The 10,506-nt window shown below is 38.2% G+C and overlaps 1 protein-coding gene across 1 annotated transcript in view; it reads left to right on the forward strand.

The window, feature by feature from the left end:
- Nucleotides 1-10,193, forward strand: part of WDHD1 (WD repeat and HMG-box DNA binding protein 1) — a 62,305-nt gene extending 52,112 nt beyond the window's left edge. The window contains exons 22-27 of the mRNA XM_066342330.1: nt 290-346; nt 3,006-3,049; nt 3,464-3,631; nt 4,223-4,353; nt 7,318-7,456; nt 9,437-10,193. Of these exons, the coding sequence (XP_066198427.1) occupies nt 290-346; nt 3,006-3,049; nt 3,464-3,631; nt 4,223-4,353; nt 7,318-7,456; nt 9,437-9,634 (737 nt within the window). The 3' untranslated portion in view covers nt 9,635-10,193. The remainder of the gene's footprint in view (nt 1-289; nt 347-3,005; nt 3,050-3,463; nt 3,632-4,222; nt 4,354-7,317; nt 7,457-9,436) is intronic.
- The last annotated feature ends 313 nt before the right edge of the window (nt 10,194-10,506 follow it).

The following is a 10,506-nucleotide window of genomic DNA, read 5'->3' on the forward strand; positions in this document are numbered from 1 at the left end:
CTTACTGTGCCTAATTTATAAATTAAACTATCGTAAGTATGTACAGAGTGGGAGAAAGGTAGGTTTACAGATGTGAGTACATGAAATAGAGTTTATTCTTGTATTATTTATTAATTATTATATTATTTTCCATATGAACAACTGTATCAGGCATCTACGAGGGGTCTTGGAACGTATCCCTCATGGATAAGGAAGGAGTGCTGTACCCATACTTTTTCAAGACATCTATCTGTTGATTGTAGAGGATGACTTTATTTTCCCATTTACATTGTATTATCTTATTTTATAGGACAGAACCCATTTTCCAAAAGTTCAAATTCCTTTGATGTGCCATCTGTTAAGTCAGGTAAAAAATATTTGTAATTTTGTGATACCAAGAGAATTTTGCAAGTGATCTTTAAAGCAATACATCCGCTCAAATACTTTCCCCTTTAGGGCCTGTTTTTGTGTGTGTTTGGGTATTTTGTTATCAGAGATGTTTGTGAAACTGGGGTCATTTAACAAATACTTATTAAGCACCTATTGTGTGTCAGGTATTGACTAGATGAATGATAACAGAAGTCAAGCAGACATGAGTTGTTGATCCCTGTATAAAGCTTGTAGTGTTGGTTGGCTTTAAAAACTATGTACATGTATTACTTTGACTTAAAAAATTATCTTTAAAAATGTGTACAGCCCTGGCTGGGTAACTCAGTTGGTTTGAACATTTTCCCAGTATACCAGGGTTGCAGGTTTGATCCCCAGTCAGGTGCATACAAAAATCAACCAATGAATGCATAAATAAGTGGAACCACAAATTGATGTTTCATGAGTCTTACTTTCTCCCTCTCTCCTTCTCTTCCACTCCCTTCCTCCTTTATCCCTTCTTCTCTCTTTCTAAAATCAATTAATAAAAAATATTTTAATGTTTGCAAAGTATTAAAAAAGCATAACAGGTGTCTGTAATTTATTTGTGGTGGGAGGTGGGTTGAGACTGTAAGAAAGGCCTCATGAAGTATTTAAAGCAGATAACCAAATGAAAAGAACAAGGTAGGCAAAGGTGGGTTGGGGCAGAAGCAGAGACCAAACCTGTGGGCTCACGGAGCATGTGTGAAGGCTGTTAAGAATGGTGTGAAGAGCACAGAGAGCAAAGAAAAAGTGGTGCTGAATGGTTTTGGAGCAGTGGACAGGAACCAAATTATGTATATTCAGAGTCCATAGAAAGGATTTTGACCTGTATTCTAAGATTGCTGGGAGGTTGTAGGTGTTAAACAGGGGCATAGCATGCCACAGTGCAGAGGAGGAATGCATATAAAGAGACTACCAAGGCAGTCCAAGTAAGATTAAGTGGTAGCTGGGGCTAGGATCATGGTGATGGTAGGAAGAATGGGAAGAATTGAAGAGGTAGTTCAGGAAATGATGTAGAGAGTTGGAAGTTGAGATGTGAAGAATGACTGTTTCTTGGCTTCAGTACTTGAATGAATGTTGATGCCATTTACTGAGTCAGGAAACACTAGGAAAATGCAAGTTTAGATAGGAAGATAGTGCATTACTCTTGGATATTTGGGTCAGGAGCTCAGGAAAGTAGTGTCTGTGGAATGGAGACATAAAGTGAAAATCATCTGGTAAGTATAACTACACCATGGGTATGGGTAAGGGAGCATTGGGGGAGGATGTAAAGTGACAAAAATGAATGTAGGCCTAGGGAATCCCCCACATTTAAATTGGGATAGAAGTAGAGGAGGAAGAGGAACCATTGAAAGAGATTAAGACTAGAGAGGAAAGAAGTAAGCTAGGGTAATGCAATATCTGAGAAGTCAAGGAAGGAGACAGTATCAAGAAGAAAGGAACACTCAGCTATGTGGAATGCTGTTGAGAAGGCCAATAAGACGATGACTGAAATGTATCCACCATATTTGACTACAAATAGTTTTATTGAGTTCTTAGCAACAGCAGATTCTGTAGGGTAGTAGTTGGAAGCCATATTATATTGGATGTTGGAATATATGAGCAGTAAGGAAATGAAAACAGCCATGTAGATAGCTCTTGAGAAATTTGGCTGTATGTAGGGAGTGAGAGAAAATGGTGGCTAGAGGGATGTAGGTAGAGAAGGCTTGTTTTTTGTTTAAGTTGGAAAACCTGAGTATAGCCATTGGCCCTGGCCAGCTGGCTCAGCAGTAGAGCGTCAGCCCGGTGTGTGAAAGTCCTGGGTTCAATTTCCAGCCAGGGCACACAGAAGTGCCCATCTGCTTCTCCACCCTTCCCTGTCTCCTTTCTCTCTTTCTCTTCCCCTCCTGCAGCCAAGGCTCTATTGGAGCAAAGTTGGCCCAGGTGCTAGAATGGCTCTGGTTGCAATGGAGCAACGCCCCAGATGGGCAGAGCATCGCCCCCTGGTGGGCATGCTGGGTGGATCTCAGTAGGGCGCATGCAGGAGTCTGTCTGACTGACTCCCCGCTTCTAACTTCAGGGGAAAAAAAAAGATGGTATAGCCATTGATAGTACAAGTTCCTTCCTTCCATCTCTCCTTCCTTCCTCCCTCCTTTCCCTTTCCCTTTTCCTTTCCCTTTTTCTTTCCCTCTTTCTTTTTTTTTTTTTTTTTTTTGAATTTTTGTAAGAGTTTATTTGAGCACTGAGGACAGTGGTGGGGAGCAAGATCTCAAATTCCCCAGGACAAGTTTCTTGACAAAGTAGGAGGGGATGAGATTGAGAGCACAAGGAGAAGAATCACTAACCTTAGCTAAATAAACTAAGACCCCATTCTTCCATGGTTCTGGGAGACAAGGATAGAACTATATGTATTGAGGAAGTATATTTTATAGTGGCAAGTTGCGATAGTTTCATCTAAAAGCTTTTATTTTGTCTTGGAAATAGGAAGGAGGTCATATACAGTTATTAATTGTTTTAAAGTTAGAGTACATTTATTTTTATATAGTATAGATTAAAATATTTCATGTTTTATTACAGAAGTCTGACGTCTTCTGTATTTATTTTACCATTATTAAGTGAGGGTTTCTTTCTTATGCAAGGTGCAGTTACCTCTAGCAACCAAGGACGAGCAAACCCCTTCAAGGTAAGCTCTTTCCAGTAATACAGTATTGTCTATTTAAATGCATTTCCATACAGAGAAATATTTTCAAAGCACCTGCTTGATGACCCTCCCTAGACTGGAGGCATTGAAGACTGCAGCAGATCTTTGTGAAAACAAAGACAAAAGCAGCACAGGCTCACACTTGGGCTATAGGTTACATTTTCTACTTATCTTCTAAGTACCTAGGGTTCTGAAAGATACTCCCTGTTTTTCTTGAGGATGTGGTTATTTGGGAATTTGTGGATCAGTCTTAATTTGGATTGTACCAAATGTACTCCATTCCAAAAATGAGACTGCAATATAACCTTAGCAGAAATTTTAAGGAAAAATAAATGTATTGGGATTCTTTTTCTTCTTTAAACATAAAATGCTAATACATACAAGTTTGCTCTTTAGGTATCGGCCAGTTCCAAAGAGCCAGCCATTTCAATGAATTCAGCACGTTCTGTCAATATTTTAGACAATATGAACAAATCATACAAGAAATCTGCACTTAATCGAACTACAAATGATGAAAAGTCTCCAGTAATAAAGCCTCTAGTTCTAAAGCCAAAGTCTAAGCAGGTACTGTTTAAACTACCCACATCTGCAGTAAGCATCACGAGATCTGTTTGTCTTCCTTTAGTTTTGTCTGCTGTTTTGGGACAGGAGACTGCAGTGTTTATAATTGTCTAGGGAGAGCATAGTTCTCCATTCTGGTTTTGCTCAGAATCACTTTTTAAATATATACATACCCATGCCCTGGGGACTCAGGCATCTATTTGGTTTTTGTTTTTTTATTTGTTTGTTTTAACATCTCAGATGGTTCTGATGCGTCTCTCTATTTAATGACAACTGGTATATTACCTGGCTCCTAGTCTTTCCTTGCTTTGTGTTCTCATTTTGCCTCATCCTATGTATGTCATCAATAAAGTGGATCTGTTGAGTATCCTTTCCATTTCATACAATTTTCTTCATTTAGAAAACTTAGAATTTGAAATAGAGTTTTTTGGGGTTTTGTTTGTATGCATGCTTATTTTCAACTGAGAACTTCAGGACATGTTGGTGTAAGAATTCTAAATAATTACAAATATTTTTCCACATTCCAAAACCTGTTTGTAGCATATGAAACCATACTACATTTTGTTGCAGTGCTCATTATGTTTGCTTTTACAGGCCTCGGCAGCAGCCTATTTCCAGAAAAGAACTTCCCAAGCTGATAAGACGGAGGAAGCGAAAGAAGAAAATCCTAAAAATTTATCATCTGAAACCCCAGCTATTTGTCCTCAAAACACTGAACACCAAAGGTCAGTCCATGGAGAAGTTGAGTGTTCTCTGCGTGCAGTCTCTCGATAAAAGGCGCATAGAAGCAGCAGTACAGTTCTGCAGCTCTGCTGGTCATTATTATAAATCACACGCTGATAACTTCTTAATACTTAGAATGTTAAGGAAGTTACTAGTCCCGATTGATGTCTATTTACATATCAAAGTATGCTTTGTAGATTGGATGTGTTTTAAATTGTAGAAACATTTTATTAGGATACTATATTTTATAATTCTTTGTTGTTGTTTCTCTTCCTTTTTACTGAATTTATACAAGTGACACTGGCTAACAAAATTAAACAGATTCAGGAGCACAGTTCATCGTCTGTACGCTGCATTGTGTGTCATCCCCCAAGTCAGGTCTCCATCCATAACCATTTGTCCTCCCAAATTGGTTCTTTTTTAGTAGATAAAGTACGTACGTAGTTACATGGGAGAAACATAATCAAGACAGGTGTGATGAAGAGTAAATCTCTTTCTTATCTGCCTTGTTCCTCTCTCCACAAGTAGGCACTGTAACAAGTTTTTTATGTAGCCTTCCAGACTTTATGCACACACAAATACTTGCGTTGATCTATTTATTTTTAGTTTTACAGAAATTGTGGCATACATGTTGTTCTGTATCTTGCTTTTTTTCATTTAGTAGTTTTTGTAGGTCATCTCAGATTACTACACAGAGTTTCTTTCATCTTTTTATACACATCGAGTGGATATATTATAATTTAGTTCTCTTTTGGTAGAGAAAGGTATTTTGCTAATATACATAGTACTGCAGTGACTAACTTTATATAAATATCATTTCTCACAGAGATATATAGCTTTGGATTTCTGTATGGTTTAAATTAATGAGCACTGTAATTCTGACAGATTTTGCAAGATTGTTCTGCATTGATGTTATCATTTTATACACCCTAGCAATATGAGAATTCCTGTTTGTCCACAGTTGCAGTATGTTACCGAATTTCTTGATTTCTGTTATGCTAGATTTATTTAAAGTACATGAAAAATGAAAAGGCCATCACTTTATTTTTACTATTGTATATCATTTAATCAGTATTTTATACTAACCAGTTTAATTTGAGGGGGTAGTAGCTATATTTTTACTTGAAATTTTTTTAAATTAATTTTGGAGTGAAGGAGGGCAGCGGGGAGAGAAAGAGACAAATACTGATTTGTTCTACTAATTTTTTAAAATATTTTTTTATTGATTGTTTTCAGAGAGAGAGAAATAGATTGATGTTTCTGTATGTGCCATGACTGGAGATTGAACCAGCAGCTTTTACATATCTGGACTATGCTCTACCAACTGAGCTACTCGCCAGGACATTGTTGGTCCACTTATTTATGCATATATTGGTTGATTCTTGTATGTACCCTGACCAGGGATCAAATCTGCAACTTTGTCATGCTGGAATTACATTCTAACCAACTGAGCTACTGGGCCAGGGCCCCTATATGTGGTTTTTATTTATCCTATTTTATTTTGAATTTAATTTAGATACTAAACAGTGAAAATTTTAAGAAGATTCAGGTTTTTATACTAGGAACTGGACGTACAGAAAAAAAATGCTCAGTAAATAGTAAATGTTTGCATTGAATCCTCACTTGTGACCTAAAGATAATTGTGTGAGAAGTGAAATCTAATAAAGTCCTAGCTGGATAGCGTGGTTGGTTGAAGCATTGTTCCAAAACACAGAGGTTGCCTGTTGAATCCCTGGTTAGGGCACATACAGGAACAGATCTATGTCCCCACCCTGTTTTCTCTCTGCTAAAATCAGTAAATAAATTTTTTTTAAAAAATCTAATAAAATTGCCTGACCTGTGGTGGCACAGTGGATAGAGCATCAACCTGGAGCGCTGGGGTTTCCGGTTCGAAGCCCTTGCCTGATCAAGGCACATACAACAAGCAATCAATCAGTGACCAACTAAAGTGAGCAACTATGAGTTGATACTTCTCACTCCCTATTTCTCTCTCTCCTCTTTCTGTTAAATCAATAAAAATCTTTTTTTCATTTCTATTTTTTTTTTTTTGTATTTTTCTGAAGCTGGAAACGGGGAGAGACAGTCAGACAGACTCCCGCATGCGCCTGACCGGGATCCACCCGGCACGCCCACCAGGGGCCACGCTCTGCCCACCAGGGGGCGATGCTCTGCCCCTCCGGGGCGTCGCTCTGGCACAACCAGAGCCACTCTAGCGCCTGGGGCAGAGGCCAAAGAGCCATCTCCAGCGCCGGGCCATCTTTGCTCCAATGGAGTCTTGGCTGCGGGAGGGGAAGAGAGACAGAGAGGAAGGGGGGGGGGTGGAAAAGCAAATGGGCGCTTCTCCTATGTGCCCTGGCTGGGAATCGAACCCGGGTCCCCCGCATGCCAGGCCGACGCTCGACTGCTGAGCCAACCGTCCAGGGCCATAAAAATCTTTTTTAAAAAATCTAATAAGATTGACAAGTATGCTGTGTCCATGTTTTATATAATGATGATATAAGAAAGGACCCACACACCCAGGCCAGCTCTAAGACCCAGGGTAAGAGGATGGCTAAGATGGTTGGGAGAAGTCCTGCAGATTTCAAATAGCTTGTTTGGGAAATAGAGAAAGAGCCCACCAAGGATACATGGAAGAATTTTACTGGGCCCAAGGAGCTAAGTGAGATTGGAGACCTTGAGCAAGAGTTGAAAGTACAGAATTCATGGTTGCTTCACTTGGAAAATACAGGTATATAATCCCTTTGAATTGAGCTTACAAAAAACTTTTCAGTTCATTATTTCTGCAGACTCCAGAAAGTTTTAAGTAATGTGTAATATGAGCATTAACAAGTATAATTAATTGTATCTCTTACTTTTTATAGGTATACAAAGAATAATGGTTAATTACTAACCTGAAAAATCATAAAGCACTTTAAATTATATCTCAAGTCTGTGTAACATTTTTTCACATGCTTGTGCCATTTTAGGCCAAAGACTGGATTCCAGATGTGGCTAGAAGAAAACAGAAGTAATATTTTGTCTGACAATCCTGACTTTTCAGATGAAGCAGACATAATAAAAGAAGGAATGCTGCGATTTAGAGTATTGTCCGCTGAAGAAAGGAAGGTGAGGATGATCATGCTGAGATTGAGATCTTAGTGATTTCACAAGTCCTAAAAGTTCTTATAGAAAATACCTTTTTCTGTTTTGAAAATTGAATACATTTTGATAAACTTTGGATGGAGAAGAAAATAAATAACTGAAATGTCAGTTATTTAGTGGAACATACTGATATATAGTAGTTATTACCGAGTGCTAATGGTTAATTTGGGGGCAGGTATATTGTTTACCTCCGATTAAGTTCCTACGTACTATAAGGAATACTGACCTGACCAAGTGGTGGTGCAGTGGATAGAGTGTTGACCTAGGATGCTGAGGATCCAGGTTCAAAACCCCGAGGTTGCAAGCTTGAGCATGGGCTCATCGGGCTGGAGCATAGGGTCGCTGGCTTGAGCCCAAAGGTCACTAGCTTGAAGCCCGAGGTCGCTGGCTTGAGCAAGGGATCACTGGCAAGGCTGGACACCCCCACCCCCTAACCCTGGTCAAGGCACATATGAGAAAGCAATCAATGAACAACTAAAGTGCCACAACTATGAGTTGATTCTTCTCATCTCTCTCCCTTCCTCTCTTTGTCTCTCTCTTGCTCCCTAAAAAATAAATAAAATAAAAAAGAGCATTAGTTATAAATTAACAACAAATAAAATTAATAAGTAAAAATGAACTTAATTCACATTTTTAGATGGGAACTTTATAGGGTCTTGTAAGCAGAATTTTAAAAAATGCTATTATACTGAATTCTGAGAATACAGTACTGCCTGGGGGGGCGGTGTTCTCTTCCATCCTTTCACATGGAAATTAGAACAGGTGCTGGTACCTGTTGCTCCGTCTGTAAATTTCTTCCATGTGAAGGAAGGCTAGGTAGGAGCAACTTTCTTTGCAATGGGAAGGAACGTGTGTGGGTGTATCAATTAAATCCTAGGGCTTCACTTTCCCAGGGATGGCAGTGTGCAACGTGGGCACCTAGCGACAGATTCTTGCCTGATAAACTGGGTTTATGAGTAAAGGTATTGCAAAATGAGGAAGCTAGAAACTGGTCTAACCACTTCGAGCCTCATTTAGAGTCCTGTCAGCAACTTTGTATTTCACAGTTTTTATAATATTTATAAAGGGATAAAAATTCTAAAGAATTTGGAGAAATGGCATCTGAATGAATCAGACTTTATGTAGGAAAAGAGGAAGCAACTTGGCAAAGTTGTGATTGTTTTTGAATACTTAGAATTGTAATATATATATTAATATTTTTAAGATAAACCTTAAACATTTACTTATAGTCAATTCATATCAGAAATTCTATAGCTCAAAGGGTCCCTGTTCTATGATAAATAAATGGGGAAGAATATAAAGGAGAAGAAAGTATTATAAATTAAAACAGATTTAAGAGACAGATGAAACAAGTGGAGCTTGTTAGGTTCTTACTTAGTGAATAGAGGCCCGTCCTAAAAGAGTGTATACTGTATATAAGATCCCTGAAATGGTCGCGTCACAGGGGTGAAGACCAGAGTGGTTGCCGGGAGCTAGGGCCTGGGTGAGGAGTAGGGGCTACATGATGGGTCCTTGTGGAGATGGATCTGTTCTGTATCTTCAATGTGGTTGGTAAGTACATGAACCTGCAATAGAATTAAACACACAGACATACATGGTTAGAAGTAAAAAGGAATTGTCGATGTTAATATCTTGGTAGTGATACAGCAATACAGTTTTGCAAATTCTACTGTAAGGATAAAGGGTACATGGGATCTTTATCATTTCCTACAACTGCACGTGAATCTACAGTCTCAGAATGAGAAGTTTCATTTTAAAACATATTTTGCACTTAATATGGTTAAATACAAGCAGAGTTTAGATTGAAATATTAGAGGTTTAATGTAAATGTTTTTAATGTGCTCTGCAATTAAGTAATAAAATAAGAAAAATAGAACAAATAATTTCCTACCTATTTTTTTGTTACTGAGTAAAAATCTTTTCTTCTCCAACATTTTTACAAAGGCTTGGGCTACCAAGGCCAAAGGTGGAGCTGCAGGCGATGGGGCTGAAGCAAAGAAGCGGAAACGGGCCGACCAGAGTCCAGACACTGAGCCCCAGAAAGAAACAGCAAAGGAGAATCGGAATTTGCCGAAAAAGCAAAAACCTTTAGATATTTCTACAAATCAGAAACTGTCAGCTTTTGCGTTCAAGCAAGAATAGAGTAAGGAAGTGGCCTTAGGGAAGTAATAGGGTTTTTTACTCATCTTTGATAAATCTGGACTTTAAAAAAAATCTCTAGGAAACGCCATATATTTTTCAAAGACAGTTGTTTGTCATTGTAAGCTAATGTAGTATTTATAGTGGTGTAGTAAGCAGGGCATGTATAAAAACTATCATTTCTGCGGATTGCTCTGATTCCCACATGAAGGGCCATTCAGAAACTTTGTAAGGTGGTCACTGATGTGAGGCCACTAGTATGTCCCAGTGGTAACCAGTTTGATTTTGTTTCTTCACAACCTTCAAAACCAAGGTCTTAAAACCTCTGAGCATTGAAATACCTTGTAGGGAAGTACTATAGTAGCTCTCTTCCCAAGTGTGTTTACATAGACGCTCTCTATACTGACCTAGGGGGCTGTGTTTTCTTTAATATGGGCCCTAAACATGTAAATAATTTTGTAGATGAGAATTTTTTCTTTTGTTTTGGAATTTTTTTTAATATGTGGCTTTTAATTATCTGCATAGCCTGGTTTTAAAAAAATAAATAAAACTTTCACATTTCCATATTCAGCTCGATATAGGCTTAACATTGTATTACCAACGGATCAAAATGTTTCTAAAAAATATATTTTATATTTATTATCATGAATTCCTCCACCACCCCATCCTGCTATATATTATACACACAGGAGAGAAGAATTGAAGATAGTGTTTTGATAGTATGCAACTCAGGGCGTAATGTGTTCCTGGTAGGGTGTTCTGGTTATCAACATCAACAGCGCTTTTCTGAGCAAGTATCTGAAGCCTTGATAAGACAGAAGTTAGAGAAAATGTTTAATTTTTTTCTATATTGAGAAACAAGATTTAATTATTTC

Source organism: Saccopteryx leptura, chromosome 6, assembly GCF_036850995.1.
Source record: "Saccopteryx leptura isolate mSacLep1 chromosome 6, mSacLep1_pri_phased_curated, whole genome shotgun sequence".
Lineage (NCBI taxonomy): Eukaryota > Metazoa > Chordata > Mammalia > Chiroptera > Emballonuridae > Saccopteryx > Saccopteryx leptura.